Source organism: Hylobates moloch, unplaced genomic scaffold (genome assembly GCF_009828535.3).
Source record: "Hylobates moloch isolate HMO894 unplaced genomic scaffold, HMol_V3 SCAFFOLD_13, whole genome shotgun sequence".
Lineage (NCBI taxonomy): Eukaryota > Metazoa > Chordata > Mammalia > Primates > Hylobatidae > Hylobates > Hylobates moloch.
In genome coordinates this window covers 26,792,910-26,815,129 of record NW_026652288.1, presented here as the reverse complement: position 1 = coordinate 26,815,129, position 22,220 = coordinate 26,792,910, and the positions used below count along the sequence as shown (strand labels likewise).

The window sequence follows — 22,220 nt, the reverse complement described above, 5'->3', positions numbered from 1 at the left end:
TCATACAGTCCCTGCCACGCAGTCCTTGTACAGTAGATAATTTGCTCACCACCCGCCCTGTACCAGGCACTTGATACAGACCCCCCATGTTACTGTCCGTGTCTTCACTGAAATGTAGGAGGTCGTCTACTAAGAGTAGTGGCTTTCTTTTTTTTTTTTTTTTTTTTTTTTGAGACAGAGTCTCACTCTGTCACCCAGGATGGAGTGCAGTGGCGTGATCTCGGCTCACTGCAAGCTCCGCCTCCCGGGTTCACGCCATTCTCCTGTCTCAGCCTCTCCGAGTAGTCCCAGCTACAGGCGCCCGCCACCACGCCCGGCTAATTTTTTTGTATTTTTAGTAGAGACGGGGTTTCACCGTGGTCTCGATCTCCTGACCTCGTGATCTGCCCGCCTCGGCCTCCCAAAGTGCTGGGATTACAAGTGTGAGCCACCGTGCCCGGCCGAGTAGTGGCTTTCAACCTTGACTGCAGATCGGAATCATCTAGGATTTTTAAAACTACTGGTGCCCAGGCCCTACCCCCGATACAACTGGTCTGGAGAGGAGCCTAGGTATCAATACACCGTAAAGCTTCTAGGAGGTCCACAAGTCATCAGGGCTTAACAGGGTCCACACAAGAGAAGTACCAGCTGCCATGGGAGCACTGCGGGGGTGCCCGGACTTCAGGCGCGGGTGTTCCAGCAGAGGGGGCAGCATAGGCAAAAGCCTGGAGGTGAAGGATGTCTTAAGGGAACAGAAGGAAAGTTGGTGTGACTGGAGCATATGGGTGGTCAAGGACCACATAATTGCTGCAGTTTATCCTCGGGTCAGAGGAAAGCCATCCAAGGGTTTTAAGAAGGGAAGAGTGACATGAGTTATGTTTTAGGAGAATCATTCAGTTGCTCGGAGAATAGATTGGAGGAGGAGGAAAGTAGAAGCAGAGAGACCACTGGGAGGCTGCTAACAGAAGGCCAGGCTCAAAAGATGCCTGGACTGGAGGATATCCAGGAGAGGAGTGAAGATCTTCAAGATCAGTGGCAGAATTGATAGGACCTGGTAGTAGATTGGAGGCAGGAGAAGAAGGAGGAACATGGATGACCCCCAGGTTTCTTTTTTTTTTTTTGAGACGGAGTCTCGCTCTGTCGCCCAGGCTGGAGTGCAGTTGCGCAATCTCAGCTCACTGCAAGCTCCGCCTCCCGGGTTCACGCCATTCTCCTGCCTCAGCCCCTCAGAGTAGCTGGGACTACAGGCCACCACGCCCAGCTAATTTTTTGTATTTTTAGTAGAGACAGGGTTTCGCCGTGGTCTCGATCTCCTGACCTCGTGATCCGCCCGCCTCAGCCTCCCAAAGTGCTGGGATTACAAGCGTGAGCCACCGCGCCCGGCCTAATGGAGACCTTTTTGAAATGACCAGAGGTAGGAGAGGTATTGCTGAAACCAGCGGAATCCGTGATCTAAAAAGGCAGTGACAAGCAGTGTTCATCACTGGGAGGAGGACAGGATGACAGTGGGCTTGTCGCTGTGATGACAGTGTCGCTGTGACGGAGTGTCACAAACAACTCAGGAAGAGTTCACCCTGACACCCCAATACATATGCCTCTAACACTCTGCACCACCACACCCCTGGGCAGTCAGTCACACGTTGGCCATACCCTGAAGCCCACACTATCATTTATTATTTATTTATTTATTTATTTATTTATTTTTTGAGACGGAGTCTCGCTTTGTCACCCAGGCTGGAGTGCAGTGGTGTGATCTCGGCTCACTGCAAGCTCCATCTCCCGGGTTCACGCCATTCTCCTGCCTCAGCCTCCCGAGTAGCTGACACTACAGGCACGCGTCACCATGCCCGGCTAATGTTTTTGTATTTTCAGTAGAGACGGGGTTTCACTGTGTTAACCAGGATGGTCTTGACCTCCTAACCTCGTGATCCACCCGCCTCGGCCTCCCAAAGTGCTGGGATTACAGGTGTCAGCCACCGCGCCCGGCCCCTGAAGTCCACACTATCACACGGATGCACAGTCACACAAAATACCCCCTACCGTGTCACAAGTTCCTCATACACAGAGCCACACATGCCAGCCACAACCGCACATGCTAACAGTAAGTTAGGTTCCATTTTGTCACATACATCTGGGTCCCTCAGGCAGAGAAAGTGGCAACCAAAGCATGAGCACAGTTAAACATACTTCTGATGCACACTGACCTCACTGTCTCTTGGTCTCTCTGTACTCACATGTGTGCATACAGGCATACGCACACATCCGCGCACACATGCACGCTCACACACGTGCATCCTTACACATGCTCACACGCGCACACACGCACGTTCACAATGTCACACGCATGTGCACACACGCACACGCAAAAGCACACGAGCGCACTCACGAGCACACGCGCACATGCGCACTCACACACGCACACGGGCGCGCGCAGCCCCTCCGGCTGCGGGCGCAGCGAGGGCGCCGGTGGAGCTGCGAAGGGCCAGGTCCGGCGGGCGGGGCGGCGGCTGGCACTGGCTCCGGACTCTGCCCGGCCCTGGCGGCGGCTCCAGCCGGGAGGGCGACGTGGAGCGGCCACGTGGAGCGGCCCGGGGGAGGCTGGCGGCGGGAGGCGAGGCGCGGGCGGCGCAGCAGCCAGGAGCACCCACGGAGCTGGACCCCCAGCGCCGCGCGGCGCCACAGCAGGTGGGTGACACCCCGCCCCGGCCGGCCAGAGACCCGAGCCCATCACCGCCAGCCAGCCAGGGCCGCGCGAGGGCGGTGGCCTCCAGCCTCTGGTCCAGATCCTGAGAGCGCAGTCCCTCTGCATCCCCTGCGGCTCAGACGCGGCGGGAGCAGTGGCCCTTGCCCCTGTGTACCCTGAGGGCAGGTGGAGGAAGGGACTGGAGAGCGAGCCTGAGGCTCCTTGGTGTGAATCTGGGGCTTCACAGTTACCCAGGCGCTTCCCCCAGCCCCGCATTCCGTGTTCCAGCAGTCCTGGGGGAGGGGCAGCTGGCGGGAGCTTTTCCCCTCATCTGACCGGGAAGAAATGGAGCGCTGGGGAGGGCCCGAGGCTGTCGTCCCCTTGGAAGTGGCCGAGGGACCAGTTCCCGGGTGTGGGCTCCTCTAGCCCTGTAGCCGCTGTCTCCTTTCTTGGGGGATGGGTGCTGGGAGGCACAAGGGCACCAGAGGAATAAATTAAGAATTAAGGGAGAGGATTCCACTCAAAATTTTAGCTTCCCAACAGTTCGACTCTACAGGAGATGGAACTGCCGGCCTGTGAGGTGCTAGGTTCCTGTCCTGGAATGATTCAAGCAGAGGCCATTTGACAGGGTTGCTGAGAAAGAAATTTTTGCACTGTATGGGAAGTTACCCAGGATAAGCCTGCAAGGCCCCTGCCACAGCCCAGAGGCTCTGAAATACCCAAGCAGCACCTGCTTGGTGCCAGGCACCTTCCCTAAGTTTTCTCATTACAGCCTTCCCAAACCTTTAGGAGACAGATACTGTTATCCTCATTTTTAAAATGCAGATCCCGGCCGGGCGCGGTGGCTCACGCCTGTAATCCCAGCACTTTGGGAGGCCGAGACAGGCGGATCACGAGGTCAGGAGATCGATGCCATCCTGGTTAACACGGTGAAACCCCCGTCTCTACTAAAAAACAAAAAAAATTAGCCGGGCGTGGTGGCGGGTGCCTGTAGTCCCAGCTACTTGGGAGGCTGAGGCAGGAGAATGGAGAATGGCGTGAACCCGGGAGGCGGAGCTTGCAGTGAGCAGAGATCGTGCCACTGCACTCCAGCCTGGGGGACCGATGGAGACTCCGCCTCAAAAAAAAAAAAAAATTCAGATCCCAGGGCTCAGAGAGGTTAAGACACCTGCCTAGGTCCCACAGTGAGTAGTATCAGAGGCAGGATTTGATCAGAAGTCTAACCTGTAGAGTGTGCTCTCCTCCCATGCACTGGTGCAAAGGCTTGAAGAATACTGGGGCCGGAGGGTCATTGTGAATGTGTGAGTGCGTGTGTGTGACATAACTTTGTTAAATTACATGGCAACTGTTAACAGTTATGGTGGCTTTCATGTCTTTATTAGGGTAATTATGTTCATGCACATTATAGTTATAGAAAATTGTTAGAGACATTTTTATTGGACAGGCAGTGGTTCAATAACTTTTATTTCTCTCACTTACAAAAGCTTTTGTTAATGTTTAGAAATGTCTAAGTGTCAACACGTCACACTAACCTCATTACACATTACATGAGGTGCCTTAGCTTTTCCTTAAACCACTGAGGTGGGTTACTTGTACTAAAATGTCACAGTTGGAAGCATTACTTAGAATATTGGCCAGGTGCAGTGGCTCATGCCTGTAATCCCAGCACTTTGGGAGGCCAAGGTGGGTAGATCACTTGAGGTCAGGGGTTCGAGAACAGCCTGTCCAACGTGGTGAAACCCCGTCTCTACTAAAAATACAAAAATCAGCCAGGTGTAGTGGTGCACACCTGTAATCCCAGCTACTTGGGAAGCTGAGGCAGGAGAATCGCTTGAGCCTGGGAAGCGGAGACTATGGTGAGTAGATTTTGCGCCACTGCACTCCAACCTGGGTGACAAAGCGAGACTCCATTTCAAAAAAAAAAGAGAGAGAGAGAGAGAGAGAGAATAGGCCCGGCATGGTGGCTCATCCCTGTAATCCCAGCACTTTGGGAGGCCAAGGTGGGCGGATCACCTGAGGTCAGGAGTTCAAGACCAGCCTGGCCAAGATGCCGAAACCCCATCTCTACTAAAAATACGAAATTAGCGGGGCATGGTGGCGCATGCCTGTAATCCCAGCTACTCAGGAGGCTGAGGCAGGAGAATTGCTTGAACTTGAGAGGTGGAGGTTGTGGTGAGCTGAGATCACGCCATTGCACTCCAGCCTGGGCAGCAGAGTGAGACTCCTTCTCAAAAAAAAAAATTATACTGAAGGTCCACATCATTTACTTTTTTTCTCTCTCTCTTTTTTTGAGACAGTCTTGCTCTGTGACCCCAACTGGGTGCAATGGCACAATCTTGGCTCATTGCAACCTCTGCCTCCTGGGTTCAAGCGATTCTCGTGTCTCAGCCTCCGAAGTAGCTGGGATGACAGGCACGTGCCACTGTGCCTGGCTAATTTTTGTATTTTTAGTAGAGATGGGGTTTCACCACATTGGCCAGGCTGGTCTCAAACTCCTGACCTCAGGTGATCCTTCCGCCTTGGCCTCCTAAAGTGCTGGGATTACATGTGTAAGCCACCACGCCTGGCCATTTTTTTTTTTAATGGCATCTTGCTGTCATCCAGGCTGGAGTGCAGTGGTGTAATTATAGCTCACTGCAGCCTTCAACTCCTGGGCTCAAGTGATCCTCCTGCATTAGCCTTCCAAGTCGGTGGGACCATAGATTTGAGCCACCATGCTGTCTAACTAAAAAACAATTTTTGTTTGTTTGTTTTTTGTAGAGATGGGGGTCTCATTTTGCTGCCCATGCTGGTCTCGAACTCCTGGCTTCAAGCAATCCTTTTGCCTTGGCCTGTGAAGTACTGGGATTACAGGCATGAGCCACTGTACTCAGCCCAATCACTTGCATTTTTGAGGTGGACTATAACCGAATGCTAAGGTTGTCAGGAGGGCCCAGGACATTCCAGATTGAGGATGGAACAGGTTGGGCAAAAGCACTGAAAAGTGAAAGTGGAAAGTATTTTAGGAGACTCCAATAACTCCTTTGTTTGAAGCAGAGTGCTATCATAATGCAGCACTGGAAGATGAGTCAACAGTAACTTGATATCTGACTGTAGAAGGCCTTGAATGCCCAGGTGAAGATTCTGGACTGTAATCGAAATAGGGAGCCATTGAAGATTCTAGAGCAGTGGAATTCTAGCAAAGGAAGATTTATCTGATGTGGGTATGGAGGGTTCTTTAAGTGGAGAAAATACCAGAGACAGGGATAACACTAAAAGTCTTCTATATTAGTTTGTGCCAGAAGTAATTCATTATTCATTTAATGTTCACTGTAATCCTGTGAGGTAAATATTATCTCCAGTATGAAGATAAGGTAACTGAAGTTTAGTGAGAAAAATTAATTTACCCAAGGTCACAGGGACAGTCAGTGGTGGCACTTGGGTTTAAAAGTAGGTCTGGCTGATTCCAAAGCTCTGTTTTCTGTCCATTAAACATACTGAAGAGTTAAATATATGAGGGGTACATAGGACCAAGAAGAGGAGAGTGATAGTCATTCACAGGGTAGTACTCAGGACCAGGTGCATAATTTGCAGGGCTCGGTGCAAAAATGATTGAGAGTTTCAAGATAGTGACAACAGAGCATTAGCCCAAGCACAGGGCCCCTCTGAGAGTGGGGACCTTGTGACTGCACAGGACGCATACCCATGAAGCCAGCCCTTATATGGTTGGTCTTCCAATTACTATGGCAGTTTAACAAACCACCTCAAAATGTAGTGGCTTAAAAGGATAATGGGCCCGGCATGGTAGCTCATGCCTATAATCCCAGCACTTTGGAAAGCCGAGGCAGGAGGACTGCTTGAGCCCGGGGATTTCTGATGAGCCTGGGCAACATGTGAGACCCTGTCACACACACACACACAAAGATAACGTTGACGTTGACTTTGCACTTGAGTGCAGGCTGTGGAGACAAGTACATTTCTACTGCATTCAGTGTTGGCTGGGGCAGCTCAGAGGCTGGGGGTTAGAATTATCTGGAGCTTGGCTCTTTCCCCTGTCTGGTTGTTGGGCTGGGAAGATTTGAGCTGGAGGCTTCTCAGGCATCTGTTTCTAGGTGGGTTCTCCACACTGTCTCTTCCATAGAGTGGTTTCAGGGAGGCCAGGCTCCTTCCATGGTGGCTCAAAGTTCCAGAGGTGCATATCTGTGTGTCAAGTGAAGGGGAGAACCAGAATCAGGCATAAGCCAGGTCACTTTTATTACCTGGACTTGGAAGTCATGTAAGCACCATTTTGGCAACTCATTAGAAGCCAGTCACTAAGTCCAGATCATATACAAGGGGAGGCGAGTTAGACTCCAAGTTTTGTGGGAAGGAATGTCAAAGAATGTGTAGACAGATTTTTAAAGCCACCACTGTGGCCTAATGAGTGAGAGTATGAGTGGATCTGAGGGGTGCTTCCCTTTTATGCCTGAACGGCTTCCCCCAGAGTCATCCTTTGGAGTTTACAGACATCCTCCTTTAAAAGGCATCTGAGGGCCAGGCGTGGTGGCTTACACCTATAATCCCAGCACTTTGGGAGGCCGAGGCAGGCGGATCATGAGGTCAAGAGATCGAGACCAGGCCGGGCGCGGTGGCTCACGCTTGTAATCGCAGCACTTCGGGAGGCCGAGGTGGGCGGATCACGAGGTCAGGAGATCGAGACCACGGTGAAACCCCGTCTCTACTAAAAATACAACAACAAAAAAAAATTAGCCGGGTGTGGTGGCGGGCGCCTGTAGTCCCAGCTACTCGAAGAGGCTGAGGCAAGAGAATGGCGTGAACCCGGGAGGTGGGGCTTGCAGTGAGCCGAGATCGCGCCACTGCACTCTAGCCTGGGCAACAGAGCAAGACTGTCAAAGAGATCAAGACCATCCTGGCCAACATGGTGAAACCCCGTCTCTACTAAAAATACAAAAATCAGCTGGGTGTGGTGGCATGCACCTGTAGTCCCAGCTACTTGGGAGGCTGAGGCAGGAGAATTGGTTGAACCTGGGAGACGGAGGTTGCAGTGAGCCGAGATCACTCCACTGTACTCCAGCCTGGTGCCAGAGTGAGACTCCGTCTCAAAAAAAAAAAAAGGCACCTGCTAGTGCGTAAGAACACGTGAAGCCTGGATGATGAGTTTTGACAGCTATGAGGGATTTAAATTACTCCAGTGCCTCCTGTCAGCCTGGGTCCTAGCAGTAAGCAGATGGGGTGGAGAAAGCAATTTGAGAGGAGCCAGGTGGGAAGGGGGTGTGTGAAGCCACTGTGGGGCCATGCAGATGAACTCTTGGAAGGAAAAAGGCCTTATTGTAGATCAGGCACTGCACTTTACACATCTTGTCTCATTAATGAAACCCTCACCACAGCCCTGCCAGAGGTGCTCTCGTCAGCTCCGCATTACAGATGGAGAACCTGAAGCACAGAAAAGCCGCACAGCTAGTGGGCTGCGGAGCCCAGATTTGAAGAGAGGCAGCCTGAGGTCAGGGCCCATACCCCCAACTTTGGGCTGTACCACCTCTTCCATAGCAATTCTGTGTTTCTCTTGTTTTAACATTTGTATCTTTTCCTACTTACATACTTGCAAGCTTTAGGGGGAAAAAGAAAAAGTAATTCGACCTTAAGCAATTAGCTTAGTGATAAGAGAGTGTCTCACATATGGCACGTGTTCAATAAATATTAAAGAAATGAATATTTATCCTTATTGTACAAACTTATATCTAACTTGCCTTCCCTACGGATGCTTGCCCTCTGGTCTTTGTCATGTGGCGGCTGCTGGTGCTTTCCATGGTATTCTCTGTGGCACCCGGGCCAGGGGGCCAGAACTTCTGGCATTCTCCTGGCCAACTGGCTCTCTCAGCCATTAGGCACCCCTCCTTCCACCTTAGGGACTGGAACCCTCAGCTGACCTCAGTCCCCTTCTTCAAACCAGCAGCACTCTAGATACAAAGAACTGGGAGAGGCAGCCCTCTCTCTGCCCATTCACCCAGACCCTCCTTCAGCTGCTGCTTCCTGACCTCTCAGGCACCCTGTAGGCAGGGCCTTCTCTCTAACCTTCCTGGAAACAAGGCACTCATCTCTGCAGCTCCTGGACCTCCATTCAGTACCCATAGGGTTTCTAGGGAGATTTCTGTCTTCTACTTCCTGCTGAGGCCCAGGTGGTGGAACCCCACCCTTCTGGGGACCCGGGAAGCCTCCACACACTAGCTGCAATTCCTTCAGTTCTCTGTCACTTGTCTCCTCGAACTTGATTTATGGTATATTTCATGACAGAGAAGTTTAAACTTTTGATGTACTCAAATCTGCTCATTTTTTCCTTTTAAACTTTCTGAGTTGATTTATTTAATGGTTCTATCGCATAATATGGTTTGTTTAGCCATTGCCTAAATGTTGGACATTCAGGTTGCTTACATTTGTTTGACTAATATTAATAGCACAGCTATACATATCTTTGTAATTTCTTTTCCATTTATAGTCTTTTATGTAATCCCCAAGACGATATTGTTGGGTCAGAGTTTTAGGAAATTAATACACATTTCCAGACTGCTCTCTAAAAACATTTCAGGTTTATAGTTCCAGAAGCAGTAAAGGTTAATACTCACTGATTCAGTTTCCTTAGTGATTGTAAGACTATCAAAGCTTGTTATTTCTTTTTGCATCAGTTTTGCTATCAAGTTTTTCTAGGAAATTGGCCATGTCCTCTAAGTTTTCAAATCTCTGCTGTTTCTTTAGTTATGTCCCTATTTTCCTTCTTAATATTGTTTGTACCTTTTCTATTTGTTCTTTTAGTCTTTGGTTTGTTTTTATTTTTTTCTGAAATGGGGTCTCACTCTGTCACCCAGGCTGGAGTACAGCAGCACAATCACAGCTCACTGCAGTCTCAACCTCCTGGGCTCAAGTCATCCTTCACCTCAGCTTCCCAAGTAGCTAGGACTACAGGCGTGCACCACCACGCCCAGCTAATTTTTTTAAATCAATTTTTTGTAGAGATTGGGGTCTCACTATGTTGCCCAAGCTGGTCTCCAACTTCTGGGCTCAAGCAATCCTTCTGCCTCAGCCTCCCAAAGTGCTGGTGAGAGGTGACAGCGTGTGCCCTCGCTCGCTCTCGGCGCCTCCTCGGCCTTGGCGCCCACTCTGGCCGTGCTTGAGGAACCCTTCAGCCCACCGCTGCACTGTGGGAGCCCCTTTCTGGGATGGCCAAGGCTGTAGCCGGCTCCTTCAGCTTGCAGGGAGGTGTGCAGGGAGAGGCGCGAGCAGGAACCCGGGCTGCGCGCGGCGCTTGCCGGCCAGCGCGAGTTCCGGGTGGGCGTGGGCTCAGCGGGCCCCGCACTCGGAGCGGCCGGCCAGCCCTGCCTGCCCCGGGCAGTGAGGGGCTTAGCACCTAGGCGAGCAGCTGCTGTGCTCGACTTCTCGCCGGGCCTTAGCTGCCTCCCCGCGGGGCAGGGCTCGGGACCTGCAGCCCGCCATGCCTGAGCCTCCCCACCGCTGTGGGCTCCTGCACGGCCCGAGCCTCCCTGACGAGCGCCGCCCCCTGCTCCACGGCGCCCAGTCCCATCGACCCACCCAAGGGCTGAGGAGTGCGGGCGCATGGTGCAGGACTGGCAGGCAGCTCCACCTGCGGTCCCGGTGCAGGATCCACTGTGTGAAGCCAGCTGGGCTCCTGAGTCTGGTGGGGACTTGGAGAACCTTTATGTCTAGCTAAGGGATTGTAAACACACCAATCAGCACCCTGTGTCTAGCTCAGGGTTTGGGAATGCACCAATCTACACTCTGTATCTAGCTAATCCAGTGGGGACATGGAGAACCTTTGTGTCTAGCTCAGGGATTGCAAACGCACCAATCAGCACCCTGTCAAAACAGACCACTCGGCTCTCTGTAAAATGGACCAATCAGCAGGATGTGGGTGGGGTCAGATAAGAGAGTAAAAGCAGGCTGCAGAGCCAGCAGTGGCAACCCGCTTGGGTCCCCTTTTACACCGTGGAAACTTTGTTCTTTTGCTCTTTGCAATAAATCTTGCTGCTGCTCACTCTTTGGGTTCACACTGCCTTTATGAGCTGTAACACTCACCTCAAAGGTCTACAGCTTCACTCCTGAAGCCAGCGAGACCACGAACCCCCTGGGAGAAACGAATATACTCCAGACGCGCCGCCTTAAGAGCTGTGACACTCACCGCGAAGGTCTGCAGCTTCACTCTTGAGCTAGCGAGACCGCGAACCCACCAGAAGGAAGAAACTCCGAACGCATCCGAACATCAGAAGGAACAAACTCCAGACACGCCACGTTTAAAAACTCTTAACACTCACCGCGAGGGTCCGCGGCTTCATTCTTGAAGTCAGTGAGACCAAGAACCCACCAATTCGGGACACACTGGGATTACAGGTGTGAACCACAACACCTGGCTCTCTTTGTTCCTAATTGAAATTGCCAAAGGTTTGTCTATTTTACTAGGCTTTTATTTCTTTGTATATATGTATTTTTTATTTTACTAGTCTTTTTAAAGAAACAACCCTTGTTTGGCTCTGTTGCTCCTCTTTATTGTGTTTTTAATTTCTGCTATTACTTATTTTAATTTGTTTAAGTGTAGTCTCTTTTACTAGTGCTGTTTTTGTTATTTTGGGGCTGTGCGTGTGTGTGTGTGTGTGTGTGTGTGTTAGAGATAGTCTGACGGTGTCACCGAGGCTGGAGTATAGTGATATAATTGCAGCTTACTACTGCCTCAATCTCCCAGGTTCAAATGTTCTTCCTACCTCAGCCTCCCCAGTAGCTGGGTCCACAGATGTATGCCACCACACCCAGCTAATTTTTTTTTTTTAATTACTTTCTGTAGAGACAGGGTGTCGCTGTGTTGCCCAGGCTGGTCTCAAACTCCTGGGCTCAAGTGATCTTCCCACCTCGGCCTCGCAAAGTGCTGGAATTACAGGCATTAGCCACACACCCAGCCTTTACTTTTTATTTCTTCTTTTACCTCTTTTCCTGCTTTTATTTTTTTTTTTATTTTTTTATTTTTTGAGACGGAGTCTCGCTCTGTCGCCCAGGCTGGAGTGCAGTGGCGCAATCTCGGCTCACTGCAAGCTCCGCCTCCCGGGTTCACGCCATTCTCCTGCCTCAGCCTCTCCGAGTAGCTGGGACTACAGGCGCCCGCCACCACGCCCGGCTAATTTTTTTTGTACTTTTAGTAGAGACGGGGTTTCACCGTGGTCTCGATCTCCTGACCTCGTGATCCGCCCGCCTCGGCCTCCCAAAGTGCTGGGATTACAAACGTGAGCCACCGCACCCGGCCTTTTATTTCTTCTTTTTCCTCTTTTCCTGCTTTTATTTCTTCTTTTTCCTCTTTTTCTGCCTTTCTTTCAGTTCATTTTTAAAAATTCCATTCATTTTTTTCTACTGGTTTGAGGCTATACATTCCATTTCTAATTTTTTAGTGGTTATCCTTAAAATTTTAACATGCATTTTTTTTTTTTTTTTTGAGACGGAGTCTTCCTCTTGTTGCCCAGGCTGGAGTGCAATGGTGTGATCTCGGCTCACCACAACCTCTGCCTCCCGGGTTCAAGCGATTATCCCGCCTCAGCCACCCGAGTAGCTGGGATTACAGGCATGCACCACCTTGCCGGGCTAATTTTGTATTTTTAGTAGAGACAGGGTTTCTCCATGTTGGTCAGGCAGGTCTTGAACTCCCAACCTCAGGTGATCCGCCCACCTCGGCCTCCCAGAGTGCTGGGATTACAGGCGTGAGCCACCGTGCCCAGCCTTAATATGCACGTTTAACAAAGTTCATCAATATGTCTACTCTTTTCCCAAACGGCCATCTTTGCTTTACATGTCATTGTCCAATATTGTAGTTCAGAGCAGCTTTTTTGCCTCATTTATTAACATAATTATCATTGTTTAACAGTCTATGTTTATTTAGATTTAGCCACATACTTTGTGATTTCTTTTCTCCACATGTTTTCTTGCATTTCAAACTTTTTTTTTTTTTTTAAGACAGGATCTTGCTGTATTGCCCAGGCTAGATTACAGTGGTGTGATCACAGCTCATTGCAGCCTTCACCTCCTGGGCTCAAGCAATCCTTCCACCTCAGCTTCCTGAGTAGCTGGGACTACAGGCACACCCCACCATGCCCTGCTAATTTTTTCCTATTTTTTGTAGAAATGGAGTCTCACTATATTGCCCAGGCTGGTCTTGAACTCCTGGGCTCAGGAGATCCTCCCACCTCAGCCTCCCAAAGTGCTCCCAATAGGCACGAACCCATATCCAGCCGAATTTCCTTTAATGAAGGAATGTTGGTGGCAAATTCTCTAAGTTATTTGTCTAAAATTGTTTTTACAAGGTAGGAGGATTGCTTGCACCTAAGACCAGCCTGGGCAACAAAGTGAGACCCTGTCTCTACCAAAAAAAAAAAAAAAGCTGGGCATGGTGGCACATTCATGTCGTCCCAGCTACTTGTGAGGCAGGAGTGGAAGAATTGCTATGATCATGCCAGGAGTTCCAGCCTGGGCAACAGAGTGAGACCCTGTCTCTAAATAAATAAATAAATAATTTTGCTTCACCTCATTCTGCAAGATAATTTTGCTGAGAATAGAATTCTAGAATATCAGTTTTCTCCCCTCTCTGAACACATTAAAATACTATATTTGGGCATCATTGTTGATGTCAAGAAATCAGCTGTCAGTCTAATTACTTTTCCTATGAGATGATTTGTCTTTTCTTTCTGACTGCTTTTAACAATTTTTTTTTCTTGAGTGTTCTATTTTAGAAAAATAGGTCTAGGTGAGAATTTCTGTTTATTTAATCTGCATTGAATTGTTGGGCTTCCTGGATTGGCATATTCCAGTGTTTTGTAACCTATTGGAAAAATGTCAGCTATTATTTTTTCAAATACTGCTTTTTTCCAGTTGTATCTCTTATCTTCTCCATCCACCTTGCCACTTAACCTCTGTTTTATATTTTCTATGTCTTTGACTCAATGAACTGCACTCCGGATAATTTATTCAGATCTATTTTCCAGTTCATTAACGCTCATATCAGTTGTGTCTAATCAATTTAACTCACCCATTGCATTTTTATTTTTATTTAGTTTTTATTTTATTTATTTTTTTAAGACAGAGTCTCACTCTGTTGCTCAGGCTGGAGTGCAGTGGGGCGATCTTGGCTCACTACAACCTCCGCCTCCTGGGTTCAAGCGATTCTCCTGCCTCAGCCTCCCAAGTAGCTGGGATTACAGGCGTGTGCCACCAAGCCCAGCTAACTTGTATATTTTAGTAGAGACGGAGTTTCACCATGTTGGCCAGGCTGGTCACCCACTGCATTTTTAAAGTCAATCTTTTATTTCTAAAAGTTATGTTTGTTTCCTCTTCAAATCTACTTGGTTATTTTTATGCTCTCTTATTTCTTTCTTTCTTTTTTTTTTTTTTTTTTTTTTGAGACAGAGTCTTGCTCTGTGGCCCAGGCTGGAGTGCAGTGGTGTGATCTAAGCTCACTGCAACCTCTGCCTCTGAGGTTCAAGTGATTCTTCTGCCTCAGCCTCCCGAGTAGCTGGGATTACAGGTGCCCACCACCACGCCTGGCTAATTTTTTGTATTTTTAGTAGAGATGGGGTTTCACCATGTTGGCCAGGATGGTCTCAATCTCCTGACCTCGTGATCCATCAGCCTCAGCTTCCTAAAGTGCGGGGACTGCAGGCATGAGCCACCGCACCCGACCTTTTTTTTTTTTTTTTTTTTAACACACTGTTGCTGGCTGGAAAACTCTCTTATTTCTTCCTCATAGTTTCAAGCTTCCCTTTAATTTCTTAAAACATGTGAATTGGCCGGGCACGGTGGCTCACGCCTGTAATCCCAGCACTTTGGGAGGCCCAGGTGGGCAGATTACGAGGTCAGGAGTTTGAGACCAGCCTGATCAACATGGTGAAACCCCATCTCTACTAAAAATACAAAAATTAGCTGGGCATGGTGGCACACGCCTGTAATCCCAGCTACTTAGGAGGCTGAGGCAGGGGAATTGCTTGAACTCAGGAGGCAGAGATTGCAGTGAGCCGAGATTGCACCATGGCACTCCAGCCTGGGCAACAGAGTGAGACTCTGTCTCAAAAACAAAACAAAACAAAACAAAAAAAACATGTGAACTGTATCTGCTGTATATTCTGTGTGTAACAATTCCAACAGCTTTTCCAAGTCTACTTTTCCCTGCTATTGTTTTGCTGGCTCTTACTCACACTGTCTTATTTCCTTGTATGTTTATAATGTTTTGGCTATGAGTTCATATTCCTGGAAACTTCACCTATGGAAATTCTTTGAGGCCTGGATTAGAGTTGAGTTCCTCCAGAGATGTATGTTTTCCTCTGCCAGTCATCTGGGGGTGCCATCAGCCAGGTTGCACTTCAAAATATATTACCTACTTTGGATGTTCTGAACCATACAGGTAGCATTAATAATTCCAGCTTCAAACCCGCATTAGAGGGCAGGTGCAGTGGTTCATGCCTGTAATCCCAGCAGTTTGGGAGGCTGAGGCAGGAGGATCACCTGAGATCAGGAGTTCAAGACCAGCTTGGCCAACACAGCGAAATCCTGTCTCTAGTAAAAATACAAAAAATTAGCTGGGCATGGTGGCACATGCCTATAGTCCCAGATACTCAGGAGGCTGAGGCAGGAGAATCGCTTGAACCTGGGAGGTGGAGGTTGCAGTGAGCTGATATCATGCCATAGCACTCCAGCCTGGGTGACAGAGTGAGTGAGACTCCATCTCAAAAAAAAACAAAAACAACCCACATTAGATCAGGATTGTTACAGATTCTCAGGGAGTTTTTTTTTTTCTCTCTCTTCTACACAGCACCAAAATCAAGAAAGGCAAAATTCTTTGCTGCCCTTCTTCATGACAAATTTACTTTTTGTTCATGTTCAGAGTGTAGCTGTTTGGAATCCCAGCTTTACGTAGGGAATCTCTTGTTAGTTTCTTCATATCAGCTGGGCCCAGGTATCATCTCTGGTCTCCTTTACAGCACAAGCACTCTGACAGGCAGCTCAAGTTCACCTGGGTTTGGTTTGGCAGATACTCCTAAGGCAAAAGCTGATGTCAAGCTCACTTTCCCCCAGATTACTGTTTTCACTGCACATTTGTACTGTTGAGGATTTCTTGCCAACCCAGTGCTTTTGAAAAGATACTTTCTATTTTTATCCAGCTTTGTGGTTACTTTCTTTGGGACATTTACTATTACACTCCCAGAAGTGGAAGTCTGAATGTGTTTCTAGCCCATCCTTTTTCTGGGCTGTGTCCCTTTGAGGGTTTCGTGTTGATAGAGAGATCTCAGTTCCAATGGCCTACCTTGAACGGGCCCAGGACCTTGTTTTCTCTTCCAGGCGCAATGACTAAAACCCTAGGATTTATGTTGCCAGCTGATGTTGGTGAATACCTTTAGGGCAGCTGTGGCTTCAGCATCTTTTTTTGGCCACTGGGGCTTATAGATACCAACAAATTATGTATACTCACTTTATCTGTTGGGCCAGTCGTATGCATAGAAAAATGAAGACAGGCCAAGTGCGGTGCCTTACGCCTGTAATCCCAGCACTTTGGGCGGCTCAGGCGGGCAGATCACCTGAGGTCAGGTGTTCAAGACCAGCCTGACCAACATGGTGAAACCCCATCTCTACTAAAAATACAAAAATTAGCCAGGTGTATCGCTTCTCGGCCTTTTGGCTAAGATCAAGTGTAAAAATTAGCCAGGTGTGATGGCAGTTGCCTGTAATCCCAGCTACTTGGGAGGCTGAGGCAGGAGAATCGCTTGAACCGGGGAGGCAGAGGTTGCAGTGAGCTGATATCACACCACTGCACTCCAGGTTGGGTGACAGAGCAGGACTCCTTCTCAAAAAAAAAAAAAAAAAAAATGAAGACAGGTTCTGTGACTCTAGGTAGCTTCATCTTGTGGACTTCCATGTTTAGCTGGTTTTCCCTTAAGTTAGCTTTAAAAGGCAGAATTTTTATTTATCTTCCTATTAGCCAGGTGCTTACCTGCTCTACCCCTCATCTCTCAGGAAATGGAAGTCCACCCTGGCAGTGGTTCTGAACCTTATTAGGGTCATGGGATTCTTGGAGAATCTGCCGAAAGCTATGAACCTTCCTCTAGGAAAACCCAGTGCCAGCCAGATGGGGGTGTTCCTGATCCTCTGCTAGACCATCAAGCATCTGACGATTTTTCTTTCTAGAGATGGGCTTGGGGTCTCAGGCCTTGGCTTTGGTGGGCTTCTGCTTCCTCAGGAACTCATTACCTGTACGTACCCTGGGACTCATCAGAAAGCTTCAGGCTCTGTTTGATTGGTCCATTCTATCCTTGACTGTTTTCATATACTCAAGTGGTTGATTTTGCCAATGGGCCTAAGCCATGTCAGTCTTAGGGGAAGTTTTTGTTTTTTCCTTTATAGTGGGTCTAATTTTCCTAACTGCATTTAGCAAATAGCAATTCCTGGGGCCACTGTTGGTCTGACCCTGATTTATTGTGTTTTCAGTTTGTACTTGAGTTTAGACCTATTTCAAGAAGTCTGCGCCTCTTTTGATTTGTTCTTCAGTGGGTTTTTAATAAACACAAACAGTCCATTTCTCTTTTTGCCTGTGTTTAAGTCTTGGTCTTTTTGTGACTTCCTGCGTTTCTAACCCGGCCTTTTTCTTAAACTCTGCGCTCCTTTCCATCTGTAAGATGAATGGGCTGAAGGAGGTCAGACATGCTTGCGCTGTACTTTTCTGGGCACCTTGGCACCTGGTGGGGAGCAAGGGAATGGGGCGTGGGGTGGGGATGCGCCCCCAGCTCTGCTTCAGCCACAGCAGGCCTGCCTTTATGTGCTTTATATACGAGAGTTGGAGTGACATTTATTTTGAGCATAGTTCCATGGGGGGATCCCTGCTGTCTGTGTGTGAGTTCTCCCTGAGGAGGAGTCCTGTGTTTGGGGCTGCGGGTAGAAGCAGGGAGAAAAGGCACTTGTGTCTAACCCAGCCCATCTGTGACACGGTGGCAGACGCCCCTTTCCCCCAACGCCTGATTCTCTTCCTTGTTCCAGTTCCAGGAAGGATGTTACCTTTGATGATGAGAGTGTTAATCCTGCTGCTGCTCCCCGAGGGTCAGGCTGCCCCAAAGGATGGAGTCACAAGGTAACACGGTTATGAGGGCAGGGCCAAGGGCTGGGAGGAGGGAAAGTCTCTAGAGAATCCAAGGGTGTGGTGGGCCCTCTGGGAGGCAGGAGACTGGGGTGTAGGTTCCCCGATCTACGTATCTCCCTGCCACCAGCCTGCCATCTTGTGCCTGTCAGAGTGCCACAAAGTGAGCATTCAGTACATGCTTGTTGGACCCATTTGGAATCAGGGAACTCAGCTCCAGTGCGTCATGAAGAACAGGGAAGAAGCTATGGCGCCAGGGAAGTGGGGGCTGCAATTGTTTGTTTTTGAGACAGAGTCTCACTCTGTTGCCCAGGCTGGAGTGCAGTGGCATGATCTCAGCTCACTGCGAGCTCCGCCTCTCGGGTTCAAGCAATTCTTCTGCCTCAGCCTCCCGAGTAGCTGGGACTACAGGCGCCCACCACCACGCTGGGCTAATTTTTGTATTTTTGGTAGAGATGGGGTTTCACCATGTTGGCCAGGCTGGTCTTGAACTCCTGACCTTGTGATCCGCCCACACTGGCCTCCCAAAATGCTGGGATTACAGGCACGACCCACCGTGCCTGGCCTGCAGTTTTGTTACCAAGACCTTAAGATGGGCTGGGTGTGGTGGCTCACGCCTGTAATCCCAGCACTTTGGGAGGCCGAGGCGGACAGATCACCTGAGGTCAGGAGTTCGAGACCAGCCTGGCCAACATGGTGAAACCCCATCTCTACAGAAATAAAAAAACAGTTAGCCGGGCATGGTGGTGCATGCCTGTAATCCCAGCTACTCAGGAGGCTGAGGCAAAAGAATCGCCTGAACCCGGGAGGTGGAGGTTGCAGTGAGCCGAGATCAAGCCACTGTACTTAGCCTGGGTGACACAGCAAGACTCCATCTCAAAAAGAAAAAAAAAAAGACCTTATGGTGGGAACACCAAAGAAGTAGAGATCATTAGCATGTCATTTCTATGTTATCTGAATACCTTTCTGAAGGTTTTATTTATAAATACTGTGCAATGGGTATGCTGGGCAGAAGGGGAAACAGCCACAGGAACAGCCACAAGGGCTGGTAGCTGTGACAAAAGTCGCTGCAACTCTTGCCAGCTCTCTGGCATCACAGGTCTGGATTGACTTGGGCAAACAGTTACCCAGTCTAGAAGTGGGAGCACATTTGGAGCTTGAAAGACTAACAAAGAGATCCTGAGCAGCTTGAAACCCCAGAACCAACAGATATACCCTGTCCTTGAAAAAGTATAGGTCAATTTTATGTCATGGAGCAAACTGGGTCTATATAAAACTGGGCAGTGCCACCGGGCTCAGCCAGAGACCTGTCCCTTGGCTCCCAGCATCGAAGGAGAGGGGTCCGTGACCCATGTTGTCCTGCCACTCACTGGGCTGTTTTCTTGGATCTCTAACTTGTGTCTACTAGGTGTGGCCTCATCTGGCCTCTACCTAACCAGATGTTTTATTTGGGTTTTCATTTAAAGTCTAAGGTAGCCAGCTGCAAAAACAGAGTCTGAGGGAGTTAAGGATTTGGTTCCAAGGAGACCAGAAGAGCCTCCTCCCTACAAGGTTTTTGGAATTTTGGGGGCAACTCCCTTTGGGTCTGAGGAGAGAACTCTGCCAGGAGATTGGAGGCAGAAGGTTGGCAGGCTGGGCCCTGCGGGAGGCTCTCTGCAAGGCTGATCCTCCCCTTCCTCCTCCAGGCCAGCCTCTGAAGTGCAGCATCAGCTCCTGCCCAACCCCTTCCAGCCAGGCGGGGAGCAGCTCGGGTGAGTAAGGTGGGCTGGGGGTGCTTTCAGGCAGAAGACCAGGCCCGGGGCTGCAGACTCACCTCTCCCGGGCTGTTTCTCCACTTTTCTGACAGACTTCTGCAGAGCTACCTAAAGGGACTAGAAAGGACAGAAGTGCAGCTGGAGCATCTGAGCCGGGAGCAGGGTGAGGGGCTGGGTTGTTGGGGCCAGGGATGGGAGGCTCTGGGCAGCCAGATCTGGGACTGACCTCGGCTGCCCCATTGACTCCTGCCTTCTGCACCTCCCCGGCACCTCTTCTAATCCAGCTTCTCTTCTCTAGTTCTCCTCTACCTCTTTGCCCTCCATGACTATGACCAGAGTGGACAGCTGGATGGCCTGGAGCTGTTGTCCATGCTGACAGCTGCTCTGGCCCCTGGAGCTGCCAACTCTCCTACCACCAACCTGGTAAGCTCTGCTGGATGGAGATCCCCGCATAAAGGAGACCCAGCACTTTGGGGCTTTGGTCTTTCTCATCATAACTCTTTTGGTGAATCCTCTGTAAAAGGAGGGAGCTTGCATGGCAGGGATGCAAGGGTGTGTTAGGGAGGGTCAGAACTCCTGGGAACATCTCTGTCACTGGAGATCCCACAGTGACTCTGCTTCCACAGGTGATCTTGATAGTGGACAAAGTGCTCGAGACCCAGGACCTGAATGGGGATGGGCTCATGACCCCTGCTGAGCTCATCAACTTCCCGGGAGCGGCCCCCAGGCACGTGGAGCCCAGAGAGCCCCTTGCTCCATCTCCTCAGGAGCAACAAGCTGTTGGAAGGCAGTCCCTATTAGCTAAAAGCCCATTAAGACAAGAAACACAGGAAGCCCCGGGTCCCAGAGAAGAAGCAAAGGGCCAGGTAGAGGCCATAAGGGAGTCTTTGGATCCTGTCCAGGAGCCTGGGGGCCAGGCAGAGGCTGATGGAGATGCTCCTGGGCCCAGAGGGGAAGCTGGGGGCCAGGCAGAGGCTGAAGGAGATGCTCCTGGGCCCAGAGGGGAAGCTGGGGGCCAGGCAGAGGCCAGGGAGAACGGAGAGGAGGCCAAGGAACTTCCAGGGGAAACACTGGAGTCTAAGAACACCCAAAATGAGTTTGAGGTATACATTGTTCAATTGGAGAATGATGAGATCTAGATCTTGAAGATACAGGTACCCCACGAAGTCTGAGTGCCAGAACATAAGCCCTGAAGTGGGCAGGGGAATGTACGCTGGGATCAAGGACCACCTGTGTGCCCCCTGTCTGGTCCCAGTAGGTATCAAGTCTTTCTGTGCAGCTCAGGGAGACCCTAAGTTAAGGGGCAGATTACCAATAAAGAACTGAATGAATTCATCCCCCCGGGCCACCTCTCTACCTGTCCAGCCTGCCCAGACCCTCTCAGAGGAACAGGGGGTTGGGGACCGAAAGGACAGGGATGCCGCCTTCCCAGTGTTTCTGGGCCTCACGGTGCTCTGGCAGCAGAGTGCATGGTGCTAGCCATGGCCAGCTGCAGAGGACCCAGTGAGGAAAGCTCAGTCTATCCCTGGGCCCCAAACCCTCACCGGTTCCCCCTCACCTGGTGTTCAGACACCCCATGCTCTCCTGCAGCTCAGGGCAGGTGACCCCCATCACCCTGTGTCTGCCCCCCACCCCCAGTAATATTAATCATCACTAGAACTTTTTGAGAGCCTCGTACACATCAGGCATCATGCTGGGCATTTTATATATGATTTTATCCTCACAATTCTGTAGCCAAGCAGAATTGGCTCCATTTGACAGATAAATTGAGGCAGATTGCGTTAAGTGCTGTACCCTAAGGTGACATGCAGTTAATTAAATGACAGATTTGAATCCAGGTCTGTCTGACTCTAAAGCCCTTTACATTATATGCTCTTTACATTATAAGGCCTTACCCACCCTATATTGGAGTTGGCCCCAATTCCAACATGTGTTCCAGATCCAACCTCCCTGAGGACAGCAACTCTCTGTATCCTGGGTCACATTTGTGGCTGAGGCACCCCCTTAATTCCAAGGGTGAGACTTTCAGGCTCTGGGGCAGTCAGCGGGAGGAGATATTTTTGGACAACAAAGACCCCATCAAATCACAGGCTGGTGAGCAGGGCAGAGGAGGCGCCCCCCCGCCCCCGGCCCACTGGCCTGTCAGTTTAGCTCATCGGTGTGGACTCCCAGCTTCTCAGCTATGGGAATAGAGTCTGCACAACGCAGGGCCCCGAAGAGCTCTCACGGCTTCTTTGGCAGGTTCACTGGGTGTGGGGCACTGAGTGTCCTCCCCAGCCAGGGCAGAGCTGGTGGCAAGCCCAGGGCACTTCTCGCTGCTCTAGCCCAGGCAGCCCCTCCTCTGGGCCTGGGTGGAGAGGTTAATTTGGGGAATGGACACAGAGGGAGGACCGAAGAGTCAGAGCCTCAGGAATGCCCAGCCAGAGCAGTTCAGACATTGAGGACAAACTGCCAGGGGAAGCTGGCTCTGAGGAAGATTTATTTGCTCTGAGGCTCTGCAGGGAGAGGTGTGTGGGGAACACAGGACACAGGCAGAGTCTTTCCCACAGCCTGCATCTGTCCCCTGAGCAGGGCAACCTGGACGCCAGGCTGGATGGAGGGGAGAAGGCGATGCAGCCGCAATGGTAACCTCCATGGTGTGCGGGGAGCCGGCACCTCCTGCTGCACT

General features: G+C 50.1%; 2 protein-coding genes across 6 annotated transcripts in view; one reads left to right on the top strand and one right to left on the bottom strand.

Annotated features, from left to right (window-relative positions):
* ATRAID (all-trans retinoic acid induced differentiation factor) overlaps positions 1-472 on the bottom strand; it is a 103,229-nt gene extending 102,757 nt beyond the window's left edge. Inside the window, exon 1 of the mRNA XM_058426155.1 lies at positions 469-472. The gene's annotated coding sequence lies outside the window, so the exon portion shown is untranslated. The remainder of the gene's footprint in view (positions 1-468) is intronic.
* Positions 473-2,390: 1,918 nt separating this feature from the next.
* CGREF1 (cell growth regulator with EF-hand domain 1) lies at positions 2,391-22,205 on the top strand. Of its 5 annotated transcripts, none has more exons than XM_032172496.2 (6): positions 2,391-2,664; positions 17,702-17,792; positions 19,484-19,549; positions 19,645-19,715; positions 19,851-19,975; positions 22,124-22,205. In XM_032172496.2, exons 2-6 carry the CDS (start codon positions 17,713-17,715, stop codon positions 22,178-22,180), a joined length of 399 nt encoding a protein of 132 aa, XP_032028387.1. In that variant the 5' UTR covers positions 2,391-2,664; positions 17,702-17,712; the 3' UTR covers positions 22,181-22,205. The 5 variants fall into 5 exon arrangements, with proteins under 5 accessions (XP_032028387.1, XP_032028386.1, XP_058282771.1 ...); XM_032172495.2 differs by lacking the exon at positions 22,124-22,205 and adding an exon at positions 20,179-21,256 and having other exon boundaries at positions 2,399-2,664; XM_058426788.1 differs by lacking the exons at positions 2,391-2,664; positions 22,124-22,205 and adding exons at positions 10,602-11,038; positions 20,179-21,256.
* The last annotated feature ends 15 nt before the right edge of the window (positions 22,206-22,220 follow it).

Coding starts and splice junctions, on each gene's coding strand:
- CGREF1 (XM_032172495.2), top strand. CDS start 17,713: ATGTTACCTTTGATGATGAGAGTGTTAATCCTGCTGCTGCTCCCCGAG. Junction 19,550..19,644: donor CCAGGCGGGGAGCAGCTCGG/GTGAGTAAGGTG, acceptor CTTTTCTGACAG/ACTTCTGCAGAGCTACCTAA. Junction 19,716..19,850: donor GCATCTGAGCCGGGAGCAGG/GTGAGGGGCTGG, acceptor TCTCTTCTCTAG/TTCTCCTCTACCTCTTTGCC.